The sequence below is a fragment of the Equus przewalskii genome, chromosome 4 (assembly GCF_037783145.1).
Source record: "Equus przewalskii isolate Varuska chromosome 4, EquPr2, whole genome shotgun sequence".
NCBI classification, from domain to species: Eukaryota; Metazoa; Chordata; class Mammalia; order Perissodactyla; family Equidae; genus Equus; species Equus przewalskii.
This window is the reverse complement of record NC_091834.1, coordinates 92,923,770-92,941,583: the sequence shown is the minus strand read 5'-3', so window position 1 is coordinate 92,941,583 and position 17,814 is coordinate 92,923,770. Positions and strand designations below refer to the sequence as shown.

At 38.8% G+C, this 17,814-nt stretch overlaps 1 protein-coding gene across 1 annotated transcript in view; it reads left to right on the top strand.

The window, feature by feature from the left end:
* Positions 1-17,400, top strand: part of KDM7A (lysine demethylase 7A) — a 92,005-nt gene extending 74,605 nt beyond the window's left edge. The window contains exons 18-20 of the mRNA XM_070616624.1: positions 1,064-1,149; positions 9,928-10,201; positions 10,861-17,400. Of these exons, the coding sequence (XP_070472725.1) occupies positions 1,064-1,149; positions 9,928-10,201; positions 10,861-10,955 (455 nt within the window). The 3' untranslated portion in view covers positions 10,956-17,400. The remainder of the gene's footprint in view (positions 1-1,063; positions 1,150-9,927; positions 10,202-10,860) is intronic.
* Positions 17,401-17,814: the final 414 nt, after the last annotated feature.

Genomic DNA, 17,814 nt, shown 5'->3' with positions numbered 1-17,814 from the left:
AGGAATGTTTTGGTGTCTTAAATGCTCTGCTAAACTGGAGCAATCAAAATCAACCCTTTTTCCTTTTATGGGAGAGGAAACAAGTTTTGAACTCTTTCTGACTGAAGATATTCTCTCTCCTACTTGGAAACAAAGTATTAGCAAAGAGAGAAGACTCCGTGGCGATATCAGTGATGCCACCTAGTGTTTTCTTTTCTGCGCCTTTAGGGAAAAATTTTGTTTCCCTGAAAGCCTGAGGAGGATTGGGGAGAAGATGGTACTACATTAAAGCTGAGTGCCTATTATAGAAGTTGTGTTCATTCCTGTCTTAATTGTGTCCGCTACGTACCACAAGCTTGACATTATTTCACTTAACTCTTGAAACAACATTTTGATATACATAATACAACTTTTACATGTAAACTAGAAAAGGTTTAGTGAAGTTAATTTAACTTGCCCATACTTACAAAGCTGTTATTCAGTGGTATTGGAATTTGAACCCAGGATCATCTAATCTCAAAATCTTTGCATATTGTTTAAGAGGAAACTGAGGTTTAGACAGGTTAAATAACTTGCCTGAAGATGCATTGGTAATGGAAGAACTCAGATTCACATCTGGTTTGTCTGACTTTTCACTACACCATTCTATCTCCCTGTAATCTCTTGGGTCCCTTGAAAAGAAAGCTTCTATGGAAATACTACTACAAAATTCAGGCAAATGTATGTCTTTATTCTATATGGGAAAATATGCCATTTTTAGAGACAGTGTATTACATTTGGTTTTACATCTACAACAGATGGCCATAGAATTTGACTCTAGATCTTCCGGCATCTGACATAAAACCTGTCCCATAAAGACGGTCTTTGAGAGAATTGAAAGAATTAACATGTTAGGTTGTGAGCTGGTGACTGGCAGAGGGAAAGGAGTGTGCTGAAAGTGTATGAGTAAATACCTAAAGAGTTAATGTATTAATTTTTTAATAAAATGTCAACATAAATTTGCTTTCAATTTTAAGCATTAGGCTAACTCTGTTCTTTATAATCAACTTTGTGCAGAGGTAATTTAACTAAAACTTCTCTTTAGGATACCATGTCAAGACTGAAGATCAAGACTTGAGGAGTTCTTCCTGGGTTAAACAATTCGATACAACTTCCAGATTTAATCTTCAGGTATATTCAAGGTTTTAAACACTAAAAGGAGATTTAGAATTGTTATTAATTCTGTTTTTGCTTTCTTTTTTTAAACTGCAACCAGTGTTCAACCATTAGATCTGGAAAGCTAAAAAATTACAGTTAAGTGCACATTTGAACAACTATCCATTTTTAGGGATTCTGGTATAATGACTAGTGCGAAGCTCATGGATGGAATGTGATCTTGAAAAGAAAAGCTTATTCAAGGAAGTAGTTAAAAACTCCTGGCTGCCACCACTTTTAGGTTATTTCTGGCTAGGATGAAACAGAAAAGAAAAAGAAGAAGTACTATGACCATCTCTTTTTAATCTCTGACATTGTTTCTTGAACATTTTTAGACACTAAATTTCTTTGAGAATTTGATGACAGTTACGGACTCTCTTTCCAGAAAAATGTTCATCCATAAACACTGATGTTTGCTTACATTTTCTTATGGTGCCTCGCCCCCACCCCAGACCATCCATTGACTCCATCTTAAGAACCCCTGCTCCAAGAGAAGACACTTGGTGTCCTAGGATCCTAGCGTATTAATGCTTAATCCAAACAAAGTGAATCCAAAGTAGCTTTTTAAAAAACCAAAACTTTGCCAGTAGCACCAAACAAGGAAAGCAATACGACCTTTTGCTGCAAACCTTGGAAAATGACAGCCAAAGAATCAAAATTCTCGTGGGACAGAATGAAGTCCCCAAATGTCCCCAACCTAAAGCATACTTTTAGTAGTGGACTTATGGGTGGTTTTAATTTTCTTCATTTGGCATATCTATATTTTCTAAATACTTATCAATTACTTTTACAAGAAAAAGAGCCAAGTTATTTTTTTAAGGCAAAGTTTTGTGAGTACAAGTTCTTTTAATAGAAGGATATGCTCCAGAGTCAAAAGTCAAGTAAGAAATCCCTTAACTATTAATAATTCAATTATTCAGTGTATGATTTTATAGTGCCTCATTGGTCATAAAGTTTATAACTAACTAGCATTATAGGATTCAGTATTAAAAGTAAGCTATTATTTAAATCTAGCTGTTGCTTTTATAATTGTCTTTGAAAATAAAGTAGTAGAGGATAAATGACTAGCAAGATCTCCTTAGAGAAAATCTAATTTATTTTACCTGCTAGAGAGGTATTGTAGAGAGGCATGTCAAATCATAATTTAAAGACTAATTTAAAGCAAGTCTGTGTTTAATGTTGTTTTTTTTTTATTAAGATTATGATAGATTACAACCTTGTGAGATTTCAGTTGTACATTATTGTTAGTAATGTTGTGGGTACATCACTTCACCCTTTGTGCCCTCCCCCCACCCCTCCTTTTCCCTGGTAACCACCGATCGGTTCTCCTTGTCTATATGTTAACTTCCACCTGTAAGTGGAGTCATATAGAGTTCGTCTTTCTCTGTCTGGCTTATTTCGCTTAACATAATACCCTCAAGGTCCATCCATGTTGATGCGAATGGAACAATTTGGTCCTTTTTTATGGCTGAGTAGTATTCCATTGTGTATATATACCATATCTTCTTTATCCAGTCATCAGTTTCTGGGCAGTTAGGTCTTGGCTATTGTAAATAATGCTGCGATGAACATAGGGGTGCATGGGACTCTTGGGATTGCTGATTTCAGGTTCTTAGGATAGATACCCAGTAGTGGGATGGCTGGGTCATAGGGTATTTCTATTTTTAACTTTTTGAGAAATCTCCATACTGTTTTCCATAGTGGCTGCACTAGTTTGCATTCCCACCAACAGTGTATGAGGGTTCCTTTTTCTCCACCACCTCTCCAACATTTGTCACTCTTGGTTTTGGATATTTTTGCCAATCTAACGGGTGTAAGGTGGTATCTTAGTTCTTAGTTTTGATTTGCATTTCCCTGATCATTAGTGATGGTGAACATCTTTTCATGTGTCTATTGGCCATACTTATATCTTCTTTGGAGAAATGTCTGTTCATGTCCTCTGCCCATTTTTTGATCGGGTTGTTTGTTTTTTTGTTGTTAAGCTGTGTGAATTCTTTGTATATTATGGAGATTAATCCTTTGTCGGATAAGTAGCTTGTAAATATTTTTTCCCAATTAGTGGGCTGTTTTTTTGTTTCAATCCTGTTTTCCCTTGCCTTGAAGAAACTCTTTAGTTTGATGAAGTCCCATTTGTTTATTCTTTCTATTGTTTCCCTCATCTGAGGAGTTATAGTGTCCGAAAAGATTCTTTTGAAACTGATGTCAAAGAGTGTACTGCCTATATTTTCTTCTAGAAGACTTATTGTTTCAGGCCTAATCTTTAGGTCTTTGATCCATTTTGAGTTTATTTTTGTGAATGGTGAAAAAGAATGGTCAATTTTCATTCTTTTACATGTGGCTGTCCAGTTTTCCCAGCACCATTTGTGGAAGAGACTTTCTTTTCTCCATTGTACGCCCTCAGCGCCTTTGTCAAAGATTAGCTGTCCATAGATGTGTGGTTTTATCTCTGGGCTTTCAATTCTGTTCCATTGATCTGTGCACCTGTTTTTGTACCAGTACCATGCTCTTTTGATCACTGTAGCTTTGTAGTATGTTTTGAAATCAGGGATTGTGATGCCTCCAGCGTTGTTTTTCTTACTCAGGATTGCTTTAGCAATTCGTGGTCTTTTGCTGCCCCATATGAATTTTAGGATTCTTTGTTCAATTTCTGTAAAGAATGTCCTTGGGATTCTGATTGAGATAGCATTGAATCTGTAGATTGCTTTAGGTAGTATGGACATTTTAACTATGTTTATTCTTCCAATCCATGTGCATGAAATGTCTTTCCATTTCTTTATGTCAGCGTCAATTTCTTTCAAGAAAGTCTTGCAGTTTTCATTGTATAAATCTTTCACTTCCTTGGTTAAATTTACCCCAAGGTATTTTATTCTTTTTGTCACGATTGTGAATGCGATTGAGTTCTTGAGTTCTTTTTCTGTTGATTCATTGTTAGTGTGTAGAAATGCTACTGATTTATGTATGTTGATTTTATACCCTGCAACTTTGCTGTAGCTGTTGATTGTTTCTAATAGTTTTCCTATGGATTCTTTGAGGTTTTCTATATATAAGATCATTTCGTCTGCAAACAGCGAGAGTTTTACTTCTTCATTGCCTATTTAGATTCCTTTTATTTCTTTTTCCTGCCGAATTGCTCTGGCCAACACCTCCAGTACTATGTTGAATAGGAGTGGTGAAAGTGGGCACCCTTGTCTTGTTCCTGTCCTCAGAGGGATGGCTTTCAGTTTTTGTCCATTGAGTATGATATTGGCTGTGGGTTTGTCATATATGGCCTTTATTATGTTGAGGTACTTTCCTTCTATACCCATTTTATTGAGGGTTTTTATCATAAATGGTTGTTGGATCTTGTTTGAGATGTTATTGAGGATATTGAGATGATCATGTGGTTTTTGTTTCTCATTTTGTTAATGTAGTATATCACGTTGATTGACTTGCGGATGTTGAACCATCCCTGTGTCCCTGGTATAAATCCCACTTGATCATGGTGTATAATCTTTTTGATGTATTGCTGTATTTGGTTTGCCAGAATTTTGTTGAGGATTTTTGCATCTATGTTCATCAGTGATATTGGCCTGTAGTTCTCCTTCTTTGTGTTGTCCTTGTCAGGTTTGGGGATCAGAGTGATGTTGGCTTCATAGAATGTGTTAGGGAGTACTCCATCTTCCTCAATTTTCTGGAATAGTTTGAGAAGGATAGGTATTAAATCTTCTTTGAATGTTTGGTAGAGTTCTCCAGAGAAGCCGTCTGGTCCTGGACTCTTATTTTTAGGGAGGTTTTTGATTACTGTTTCTATTTCTTTACTTGTGATTGGCCTATTCAGATTCTCCATTTCTTCCTACTTCAGTTTGGGGAGGTTGTAAGAGTCCAGGAATTTGTCCATTTCTTCTAGGTTGTTCAATTTGTTGGCATATAGTTTTTCATAGTATTCTCTTATGATCCCCTGTATTTCTTTGGTATCTGTTGTGATTTCTCCTCTCTCATTCCTCATTTTATTTATTTGAGATTTCTCTCTTCTTTTCTTGGTGAGTCTGGCTAAGGGTTTGTCGATTTTGTTAATTTTTTTGAAGAACCAATTCTTTGTTTCATTGATCCGTTCTACTGTCTTTTTAGTTTCAATATCGTTTATTTCTGCTCTTATTTTTATTATTTCCCTCCTTCTACTGACTCTGGGCTTTGTTTGTTGTTCTTTTTCTAATTCTGTTAGGTGTCGTTTGAGGTTGCTTATGTGAGCTTTTTCTTGTTTAGTGAGGTGAACCTGTATTGCAATGAATTTCCCTCTTAGGACTGCTTTTGCTGCATCCCAAATGATTTGGTATGACGTGTTCTCATTTTCATTTGTCTCCAGATAATATTTGATTTCTTCTTTAGTTTCTTCAATAATCCATTGTTTGTTCAGTAGCGTGTTGTTTAGTCTCCACATTTTTGCACCTTTCTCTGCTTTATTCTTGTAGTTGATTTCTAGTTTCATAGCATTATGATCGGAAAAGATGCTTGATATTATTTCAACTCTCTTGTATTTATTGATGCTTGCTTTGTTTCCCAAAATATGGTCTATTCTTGAGAATGATCCATGTGCACTTGAGAAGAATGTGTAGCCTGCTGTTTTTGGATGAAGTGTTCTATATATATCTATTAAGTCCATCTGGTCTAATTTTTCATTTAATTCTATAATTTTCTTGTTGATTTTCTGTCTGGATGTTCTATCCATTGGTGTTAATGGGGTGTTGAGGTCCCCTACTATTATTGTATTGTTGTTGATGTCTTCTTTTAGTTCTGTTAAGAGTTGCTTTATAAATTTTGGTGCTCCTGTGTTGGGTGTGTATATATTTATAAGTGTTATGTCTTCTTGGTGGAGAGTCCCTTTTATCATTATATACTGTCCCTCTTTGTCTTTCTTTATCTGTTTTGCTTTGAAGTCTACTTTGTCTGATATTAGTATAGCGACACCTGCTTTCTTTTGTTCATTATTAGCTTGGAGTATTGTCTTCCATCCCTTCACTCTGAGTCTGTGTTTGTCTTTGGGGCTGAGGTGTGTTTCCTGGAGGCAGCATATTGTTGGGTCTTGTTCTTTGATCCGTCCTGCCACTCTGTGTCTTTTGATTGGAGAGTTCAATGCATTTACATTTAGAGTGATTACTGAAATGTGGGGGCCTCCTGCTGCCATTTTATGTCTTGTTTTCCAGTTCTCTTCAATTTCCTTTGTTTCTCGTCCCATGGTTTAGTCTGTTCTGATGGAGAGCTGCTACTCTCTGTTGTTGTCCTTCTACTTATCTCCTTTGCTCTTGGTTTTGAAGCCCCTTTCCTTTTTTTGATTTTTCAGGAATGAGGGTTTTCCTGAGCATTTCTTGAAGAGGAGGTTTTGTGGCAATGAACTCCCTTAATTTTTGTTTATCTGGGAAAGTTTTTATTTCTCCATCGTATTTGAAGGATGTTTTCGCTGGGTAGAGAATTCTCGGATGCAGGTTTTTGTCTTTCACATTTTTGAATATATCATTCCACTCTCTTCTAGCCTGTAAAGTTTCTGCTGAGAAATCTGCTGATAGCCTGATGGGGGTTCCTTTGTAGGTTAATTTCTTCTGCCTGGCTGTCCTTAGTATTCTCTCCTTGTCGTTGACTTTTGCTAGCTTCACTACTATATGCCTTGGGGTTGGTCTACTTGCATTGATAAAGTTTGGAGATCTGTTGGCTTCTGTCACATGAAGTTCCATCTCTCTCCCCAGGTTTGGGAAGTTCTCAGCTATTATTTCTTTGAATAGGCTTTCTGCCCCCTTCTCCCTCTCTTCTCCCTCTGGTATACCTATAATCCTTAGGTTGCATCTTCTAATTGCGTCAGATAATTCTCGGAGAGTTTCTTCATTTCTTTTTAGTCTTAGTTCTCTCTCCTCCTCTGCTTGCAGCATTTCTATATTCCTATCCTCCAAATTGCTAATTCTTTCCTCCATATTATCGGCCCTACTGTTCAGTGCGTCCAGATTTTTCTTAATCTCCACTATTGTGTTCTTCATTTCCAGTATTTCTGTTTGGTTCTTCTTTATAGTATCGAACTCTTTTGTGACATAGCTCCTGAACTCATTGAGTTGTCTATCTGAATTCTCTTTTAATTCATTGAGTTTTTAAATGATGGTTGTTTTGAAGTCATCATCATTTAGGTTATATATTTCATTGTCTTTGGTATTGTTTTCTGTGTGTTTGTCGTTTTCCTTCTGTTCTGGAGATTTAATATATTTTTTCATATTGCTTGATGGTGTAGATTTGTGCCTCCGCATAGAGATAGAGTTTAGTTACTGCTTCCACTTGTTTCTACTGGTGTGGTGAGGGGACAGCTGTTTATACTGCACCAACCAGGAACCCTATCAGCTGTTGCTAACTGGGCCTGGGCCCCTCCTCACAGTCACAGTGATCCTGTGGGTTCCCTCTTCAGCTGTGGGGGCTGTCACAAGGGGGCTTCAGGCTGCTGGTCCCTACTGTTGCAGACCACCTAGACGTGCTCCCTCCTTAGGGTCTGCAGCGGTGTTATGGACTTTCCCAGCGGCCAGGGGCAGGATCACTTATATTTGCAGCTCTGTCACTGTCAGCGCCCACAAAATCTCACTTGTCCACTATGGGTCACAGCAGAGCTATGAGCAGCTTCTGCAGTCTGTGGTTAGCTCACCTAGCTATGCTACTTTTGTCCCAGGGTCTTCCAGCCTTGTGGTTGCCGGGTGGGTGCTCTCTCCTAGTGCTGTGCAGAGGCTATCACTGAGGCTGCTGTGAGACTGTAGAGTTTCCCCTTGGGCTACGGAGCCGGGCTGCTGGAACTCCACCCAGCCCCAGTCCTCTCCCCCAGGATCTCGGGAAGCCCCTTGCCCTGTCTGGGGGATAGCCGGAGACCTTGAGTTCAGTGGCAGCTGGCCGGCTGCTGCCCTGCCTGGGATTCTCCTCTTCGGGACCCTCCCAGTGTTGTGGATGCTGGGCGGGGCCTCTCCACTAATGGCAGGTAGAGACTTTGGCTGCTGCCCGGACGGAACTCCAGAGTTTCCCCCCCGGGCCGTGGAGCCAGCCGCTGGAGCTCCACCCAGCCCCAGTCCTCTCCCAGGAGATCTCCGGTAGTCCTGAGCCCCTCCCGGGCGAAAGCCCGGTCAGTGGAGCTGGCGGCGGCAGCTGGTGGGCTGCCGTGCCGTTTGGGATTCTCTCTGGGAGCCTCCCGGCATTGTGGATGCTAGGCAGGGCCTCTCCACTAATGGCAGGTAGGGATTTTCCCCACCGCCTCTGGTGGGTAACTCTGGAGCTTCCCTCTGGGCTTAGGTGTAATTGCGGGGGGCTTAGGTAGGGCTCTGGTCACCTGTTTCCACCGTCGCTCCTCTGGCGTGCGCTTCCTCCTGCCCTTGGTCTGTGGCGATGTTCTGGGGGTGTCCGCTGGAAGAAAGCCGCTTGCAGGTACTAGGCTGTTCGGGGGTCAGGGTCGGAGAGTTTTCCCCTATCTCCACCTCCTCCCGGAGGGAAGTCCATCCGCCTTCCGATGTATAGCAGCGTGGGTCTCTCAGGCGTCCTGAGATGCTATATGGATATCCTTTGTTAAGCGAAGTCCAATGAATGTCCAATTAGTTGTAGATTCGAAGGGGGAGAGACAAAGAAGACTACTCACGCTGCCATCTTGGATCTTCACTCTTAATGTTGTTTTTAAAACTTATTTGAGGGGCCGGCTCTGTGGCCGAGTGGTTAAGTTCGCGTGCTCCGCTGCGGCGGCCCAGGGTTCGGATCCTGGGCGTAGACATGGCACCACTCGTCAGGCCGTGTTGAGGTGGCGTCCCACATCCCACAACTAGAAGGACGTGCAACTAAGATATACAACTGTGTATGGGGGGGGTTGGGGAAATAAAGCAGAAAAAAAAAAAAAGATTGGCAACAGTTGTTAGCCCAGGTGCCAATCCTTAAAAAAAAGAAAAAGAAGATTGGCAACAGTTGTTAGCCTAGGTGGCAATCTTTAAAAAAAATTAAAAAAAAAAAAACTTACTTGACCATTCCAGAATCAGAAATTTATTTTACATCACGCACCCCCCTCATAAAACTAGTTTAATGAAACATCACATCTGCAGTATGCTCTTTTCAAGTTTGTGTTTTCCTTTCTCTTTTAATTGTGGTCATGACTGTCTCTGTTGATTTCAAGACCCACCAATCAGTAGCACTTCATTTGTTTTGTTCCTGACAGTTCACTCAGTAATCCTAAGAGACTGAAGGAAGAATTGTTAGAGGAAAACCAGACTTGGGGCTAAAGATCTAGGGATTTTTTTAACAAACAACTTAAATACAGTGGAGATGAACCTTACAGAAGTTAGGTTCTAAAAAAGATGGTACGTTGCACCATGAAAGAGATATGGGAACTGTGACATGCTGAGGAAGTGGTAGGTCCGCATCTCATCCATGTGTTCCTTCCACAGCACGTGGGAGCACGTGCTGACTGAGTTCAGGAGGCTTTGTTTAAGTTATTCATATTCTCTCTATATATTTATTTTTATATATATATATTTTTAACATTTTCTTCTTGACTCAAGTTATAATGCAACTTCAAGACTTGAATCCTTCTGAGCTGTTATGTTTTGGAATGAGACGCCCATCATGAAGGGGTGGTCTTCTGTGGCTACTACATGTTAAGAAAACCAAAGTTTAGTAGTCTATTTCTTCTATCCCTTGACTTGCTAATGCATAGAGAGGTTAAATACTTCACTTATCTTAAAGGAACTCTGAAAATTCAGCCTTATTTCCTTCTTCCTCCTTTAGGATCTAAGTAGAGGCCAGAAATGCATCAAAAAGGAAGGTTCATCAGAAATCAGTCAGAAGGTACAAAGTAGGAATTCTGTGGACAGCAGTGGCTCAAGCCCTCAGAATGGAAAGTATACGCAGAATTCAAGCTTGATTTCAGGGGCATGCCAGATCAGTAATGGCAGTATAAGCCCAGAAAGGCCAGTTGGTGAAACTTCCTTTTCAGTGCCCCTTCACCCCACCAAGAGACCTGCGTCAAATCCGCCACCTATCAGCAACCAAGCAACGAAAGGTAACTGTTACCTCTTTGTAGGTTAAGTGTATTTCTGACTCGGTCTGAGGGTGGTAGTGGCAGTTTAGATAGACATAGTCTCTCACTCAAGTTGCTTACAGCCTGATGCATTACGGACAGCATGGTCATTGCGGTATGCACAGGTTACTGTGAGAACAGAAGGAGGATTCCTCAGTCAACCCTGAGCATCAGGGCTTTCTGATCAGGCTTTCTGGAGGAGGAGGTAGATCCTGAAAAGGATGGTAAGGGGTTAGCCATGCTGAGTTGGGAGAAGTGACAGGACAGACAGCATTGAAGGCTAAGGAAATAGTATGACCTATGGCACAAAGGGGAGAAACAGTCCATGGGGTATTTATGAAACTTCAGGCAGTTTTGGTGCAGAAGCACAGTTTGATACAGGATATGGTAAGAGCTCATGCTGAAGAGATGGGGGCATCACACTGTGGAAAGGCCTTGTAGGTCTTGTGAAGGAGGTTGGCCTTGATCTCTCGTGTGACCAGATGGAAGGGTTTTAAACAGTGGAATTCCAAGATTGTGACTTTGCCCATTCAGAACACTTAAAAGGCTGCCCTGCCATGTTGCTCTCCCTAAAGTCTTCCAGGTGCCATCTGTCAAGTATGACTTTCATTATGATTTACACTGTTGTTGGTGTTTTATAGGTAAACGTCCAAAAAAAGGAATGGCAACAGCCAAGCAACGTCTTGGGAAGATCCTTAAGTTGAACAGAAATGGCCATGCACGTTTCTTTGTGTGATGGAGCTGCTGCTGTGGCCACTCTTCCCTTTGGAGACCAGTCTTGGGGGTGCAGGAGCCTGGAGCTTCCGCTGTGCCCCCGCCTGAAGCAGTCTGCATGTACAGTAGAGAACACTGCCTGAAGAACAACGTGAACCGATGCTGCATTTTCACTGTGCCACACCCACTCAGCAATAACCGTTTGGACCTGGTGGGGGGAGAGGAAGAAGGAGGGTAGAACCTTAAAAAGAGACCTTGAACTGGAAAGGGTCTCTTGTCAGGGCTTGAATTTCATTTTGTTGTTGGTAGTGTCTTGATTTATTTTCAGTGGTAGGGTAAAGAATTATCAATAATTTATTTAACAGATTTTTTTTTAAAGTTAACAGCTTTTAAATTCTTTCTTTTTTAAGCTATTTATTTGGAAGATTTCTGGAGAAATATCTCACTAATTTAGATTTAAGAATGTGAAGGTTTTTAAATTATTTTTGATAGTGTGTGTGTTACATGTGGGGAAGAGCCACGGTAACAGTAACTAGTCTGGACTCTTAAATTTGATATTCAGGTTAAAGTCTTAAACAGGGATTTGATGCATTAATTATTTTAAATTAAGATGTATATGAAAATCATTTTATTTTATATATTTCATGTGTTTTTTATAAGCTATTAGCTTCGCTTTTGCTAACATCCAAGGTGCATACTGTTACCCAGGTTGGTTGATTACCTTATACCCCCCCTCCCTCTGCACTCCCCAGCATTTTGTGACGACACAACAAGACTCTTCTCTTTGCAGGGAAACACTTTCGTAGCCAATATGTAGGAACTACATAAAGATCCCACATTTCTCATTTCATTTGACATTGCAGTTTTCTTCTAAATATAACAATAGGCTTCTTGCTTTTTCATTTTTTGCTGATATCTGGGTCCCAAAGAGAACAGCTTTAATATCTTTTTCCTACTTGTGGGAAAAGTATTATAAGTTTGGTTAAGTTGTCATGTTTGTAGTTTTTCAAATACATTTGTAACTACAGAGGGCCTTCTTCATACTGCTGGTGTTGGAGGGCAGGACCAACACCTGCCACAGAGGTTATATTTTATGATGCTCTTATTCTGTGTACCTAACTTGTTGGAAAATATGAAATATGATTTGACTTAGTATATTCAAATCTGCATAATAAGCCGTAATCTAATAGGACTATACTATATTAAGTTGTATAGAAGCAAGCATGTTGGAGTAGATCTTTTGGGTGTGTGTGTGTGTGTGTTTAGCTTTTTATTTCTTAGCCTTCTAAAGAATTATCTCAGATATACGGATTTGGTGTAATATGGGTGCTTCTTGCAGTTTCTTCCATCTATCCCAACTTAACCAGTACGTATGGAGGTTAAATATCTGGTTGAGCTTTAAGGAATCATTTATCTCCTTTATGCAGTTTTTACTAAATGCCAGTTTTCAGTTGCTCGTAATAGCTTATATTTTCCATTCCCCTCCCCCCCCATGGCATAAAAATAAGTGATTTCTGAGAGTGGGATGGAGATATTCCCAATCCTGACAATAGAGCATTTTACAAATTCCTACAAAGAAAATATAGGCAAATAGGATAAAATTTATTTTTCTGGAGAAGAAATGTGGCCATTTTATAGATTTTTCTTTTTTTTTGCTCAACAAAGTAGTGGGACTTTCCCTTCTGTATTAAGTATCACATGAAGAGCTAAGAAAAAAATCTATACCATCGTCTTTCATGGTTGCATTCAAATGTGTAGTTTCAGAGAGAAATATTTCTTACTTTATCTTCATTCCAATATTTCATGGAATAAATATGAAATAGCTTATGAATTAGCCTTTTTGGTCCAAGTGACTGGACCAAAGTCTGGGTCTTATCTGGGTGTCAGGAAGAAGAATTATTATGGAAATACTAAACGTCTATAAATGGCCTACTTAAACTCTTCTACACTAGGCCAAAACTAGTTAGGAGATGGGTACAGTCAGTTATTTGATTGATCGTTGGATCTCAAGATGTCAAAAATTTGGGTTTGACTAATTCTCCCACCTTCCCCACACAATATATTACTGTGATGTTTTAGTTTTCTGTAGACACTGTTTTAGTGTTACAGTACACATGTTTTTTGTTTTGGTTTAAGAAGTAAAAGTTATAATTTCTTTTTCCAGCTACATCATCATCTGAGTTCTTTTGTTTTCTTTGCATTTTTCACAGCTCTAAGTATTTTTAATTACCTTACTTTTTTTCTTTAGCTATAAAAATTAGAATAAAACAATTTATTCTTATGAATTAAAATTGTGGCCAGTGTCCACCCTGTGTACTTAGGCCGGTAAATACTAATTTTAAGTAGCCAGTATGTGGAATTTTTAAGTGAAGGTACTGTGGATTTGTTTTTGGCAGTTTTAGCTCATTACTTGGCTAAGTTAAAAAAAACTTCCAGTAAGGTAATATAACCACTAAAACAGAATACATGTATCTTTTTCTGAGTTGGTAGAAATTCAGCCACTCATCCAGTGACTTTCCTAGTCAAACCTCTTGTAAAGGTCCTTGCTGTGATGCATCCCTTTATCTCAAGGAAATGCCTGAACTTGGAGGTGACTGCAGCCCATATCTGGACTCAACTGTAATAGACAACGTTTCGTCTTTCCCTCAGTCTCATTTATAAACAGTACTACCTACAGACACTGCAACTTAGGAAAACAGCAGTAGTGGCATTTAGCTAGTTATAAGCAAATAGAAATAGATAAAACAATTATGATTTAATATATGCAATTTTAATTGTAGTAGTAGATAATTTTCCTGTATTGATTCAAATAAGTGACTTCTGTTCACTTAGTATCCACTGTACTGTAATTCATGATGTCACATCATAATATGCTCTCCAGTATTGATTAATGATGTAAACAATACAAACCTGACCATTTATAATAGTTCAGTATCCTAGAAATCCATTGAACTTCACAAGCAGTTAATTTTTAAAGCAAACAAAATTGAGAATTCTGACCAAAATCATCTTATAAACTCAGAGAGAAAACAAGCCCATCTTTATCACTACTTAAACACTTAGCTAGAATACTGTTGTATTTTTTAATAATCCTAATTATTACCTTTTTAATGAACTCTATTCATATGAGATCAGCAGGTATTTCTCAAACATCTACTATGTGCCCAACACTACTTAGTATTGTGGGGGAATATAAAGTTGAAGTTGTGGTCTCTGCCCTCGAAGGTATCTTCTCCAGGACATAAGCAGTATTATTTTCACTTCTAAGCACACTTAAGCAAAAGAGGACCCATTCATTGGAAAAAAAAAAAGGCATAACTTTATTAGTTTCAACTGAGATATACTATACAACTATAGAAATGGAAGTATAAAACATTTTTAATTTTTAAACTTTAAAAAATATTTCAAAAGCTAATAATTTCATGTTGGTAATAGAGAGGCATGGTGTAGCATGGAAGGGAGCAGAAGACCTGGGTTTTTGTCCAAGTTTTGCCATTTATATATCAGCTATGTGACCCTGAATAAGTCACTTATTACCTCTGAGCCTTAGTTTTCTCATTTGTAAGTGTGGATAAAAATGCAGTAAAGAAAAGTATTCTTTAATCTATTGACACTTCATACTTGCAGAGACCTTATCGTTATTTAATTTACAACTAGTAATTAATGAATGCACATTTATATGCATTTTTAAATGAAAACTGCTGTTACTCATAAAATTTATTTCATATTAAATATATGCCCAGAGCATGCTACCTAAAATATCTGAAGAATCTCTAACAAGGTGCTGAATTAAAATCAAAATCAGTGGTTGAAGTGAAAGAAGAAGAAGTGAGATAGTTTATGGATAAGAGTAGAATGTTTATCCTCGAGTAACCATTAAGACGATTTCAAGTAATTGGAAGATGGACTTCGGTTTTTCTCAAGAGGAGTTAGGACAGTAATGCTCCACAGATTCTGCATACTCTTCAGGCACTAGATAAAAGGAAAATAAGTCATGGAATTAAAATGATTTACCAACTACCCATGGAACTAGGGGGAAAAAATAAGGTGGTTAGAGAGCTGGAAGTCAACAAAGACAGCTCAGGTTGGCTAACAACGCTTGTTGGGTAGAGAGAGAACCCACTGGTAATGGAAGAGCAGAGGCTCAACTGGACATCTTCAAAAGAAAAGATTCTTTCTGTGGTGATAAGACTACTCCCCAAGGAGTCGATGAGTGAGTGTATGGCCCAGTACACTCCTGCCGGAAGTAACTATTGCAGTGTATAGGCATTTTATGATTTCCTATTAAGAGATGAGGGCTTCATAATGTAAATCTGAAATTTTTTTAAAAATTCATTTTTCTCATTAAATGTTAAGCTAATTGCTCCCTCCAAAAAGAGAAGCTGAAGATCACCAGTCATTTTCATATGCCTTAGACCTTCATCTAAAGCAATCTTGAGCCTCAGATCTTTAGCTTAGGAAAAGAGTGTCACCAGTAAGTAAGGGAGACAAATGAAACCCAGATAGGGCAGTGACTGGGCCTGGGTCACAGTGGATCCTAGACCTCTGGTACTCGCTTCCTAACACAGCCCCTGTTCTGTGATTCGGCAGCCTCTGCTCTTCCTGTGGTGGCTGATATGCTTCCTAGAAGCCAGCTGGAAAGAAGGGGAAGAAGGGAGATACTCACTACATTGCTGTTGGACGTAATGTAATTTAATATGTAGCCTTACTAAAAGCCCTTCCCTTATTTTAATTTGTTTTTCAGTGAACATTGTGCCATAACTCAAATATTTGATATCCCTTACATAAACAAATTTTTTAAATTATGGTCATTAAGAAGCAAATGCCTGTTTCCAAAGCAATTAGCTTATTGTGATTGATTGTGGTTTTACTGTTTTGTAGTATTTTTTTTTTTCTTTAATGGGTAGGGGAAAATAATACTCATTTACCTGCATTCTACCCCTTAGAGTCTCCCTCTCACCTTTAGTGCCCTTTCTAATGTCCTAAAGCTTTGTCTTAACAAATGCAACATTAGACTTTTTTGTTAAAACCTTTTTGAAACTATTCAGTGATTCTTCCAACAAGTTTATCCACTCTGCACTATTTCACTAATAAACCCTGGCTACCACGTAGCCCTTGACCTCCAAGTAGTTTACCTATGCAAGACCTGTGACATTCTGAACTCACTTTTCTTTATTTCAGAAAGCAGTCCTAAATGGAACTTAATCACAAAGATAAGCCTTGCCTCCACCCAGTTTTATTTTGGCCGTTTCCTTTTCAAAATGTCAGCTGTTTTCCCTCAAGATTTTTCACCAAAACAATGATCATAAGTGCTGGAATATATAATATTTTGCAGGAATAAAATAACCCAGACATACTCTTATATTTCTCTGGTAGCTTTTGTTTGGTACCAATTTACCAGCATTAAGTGTAATATGTGAGTTGATTCCTCGCCTAGAATGATTTCTTCCCTTTAAGATTCATAAGTAGCCTTTTATTTTTACAAAGCATACATATAACTTCTGCATTATAGTCAGGGACCTACGGTGTAACTTTCTAAGTGAACCCCAAGGTTATTTTATCTTGCAAAAGAAACCTAAACCAAACTAAGGGCCTTACATTTATGGTTAGACTGAATCAAAAGCTATAACCTCAGTTTTTCCAAAAACAGCTTCTGACTGCGAAAGCAAGTCATGCGGTTGTTACCAGGTATGAAATAGCACTGACCAGGAAATGCACACGCATCTTTGCAGGCTGTGTTTCCTTCCGAAAAGACTTTTCTACTTTTAATATAAATTAAGCCATAACAGTTTCATGCTGTGGAAAGAGGGTGAAAAGGTTCATTTTAAGAGATTATATAATATGAATGTTCACCTTTACTGTGAAAGGTCTAACTTTGCCAGTGCTTCAGCAGGTTTGATTTGGTGGGGCGGGGGAAGAGGGTGGTGATGGGAGGGGTAGTATTGGTTTTAGGAGTTTTAAATCTGTGAAATTTGAAAAGGGGACAGTTGTTGGCTATGGTATTTACTAGTTTTGTAGTAATGTTTTGCTAGCCTGACTGACTTTCCTTAACTGATTTTTACGCCCATGGTCCAAGGCAACTGTTTACCCTTTCTTGTTTGGGGTGTCTGCGGAGTAGTGTCTTGTCTGTTTGTATAGGCAGTCAGTGTGTGTGCACATGTGTGTCCTTTGAATACAGAAGCACACTGTGTGACAACGGAGTGGGGTGTGGCTGGGAAGTGGGATGCTGAAGCTTTAAGAGCATTTTTTTCCGATTCATAGCAGTATTTCCCATCTTTTGCCTGCAGGCAGGGAAAGTGTACAGTATTTATTTCATTTCTGTTTTAAATTTGTAAGTCTTTAAGTAGCTTACATTGGTTATTATAGGGGAGGACAAGTGACTTGTTTAAAGTTGTATTTGGTATTCTTACTTTCCAATTTCTGTATTTTAAAATATTAAAATTAAAATTGTATTACTTCTGTTTTGATTTTTTTTGGAACTCTGTGTTTTTCTTTTGCTCATTTTGTTTGAAAGTATAAATGTTGAAAGTTGTATAAAATGTGTCTGAAAGAAAAAAATCTGAATTCTATGTCCAATTCTGACTTTCTGTTCCCTTTTTCTGCTTATTGGAATCATGGGAGAATTATTTCAGAATGTGAAAAATTGTGTCAAACTTACGCTCCTTGCTCTTTCTGAGGACTTAAATGTGGAAAGTAGTGTGTCTTATTCTTTTATTGGATGTGTTGCTGGAGAAGCAGTTGCTGAAAGAGAGGACAGAACACGAAAGGGCAATTGGCAAGATGAGGCTGTGCTGCAGCCACGGCTGCGGGTGCTCGCTGATGGACATTTAAGGGCACTCGTCCCCAACCTGGGCGCCCACAGATATTTATTGAGCACCTGC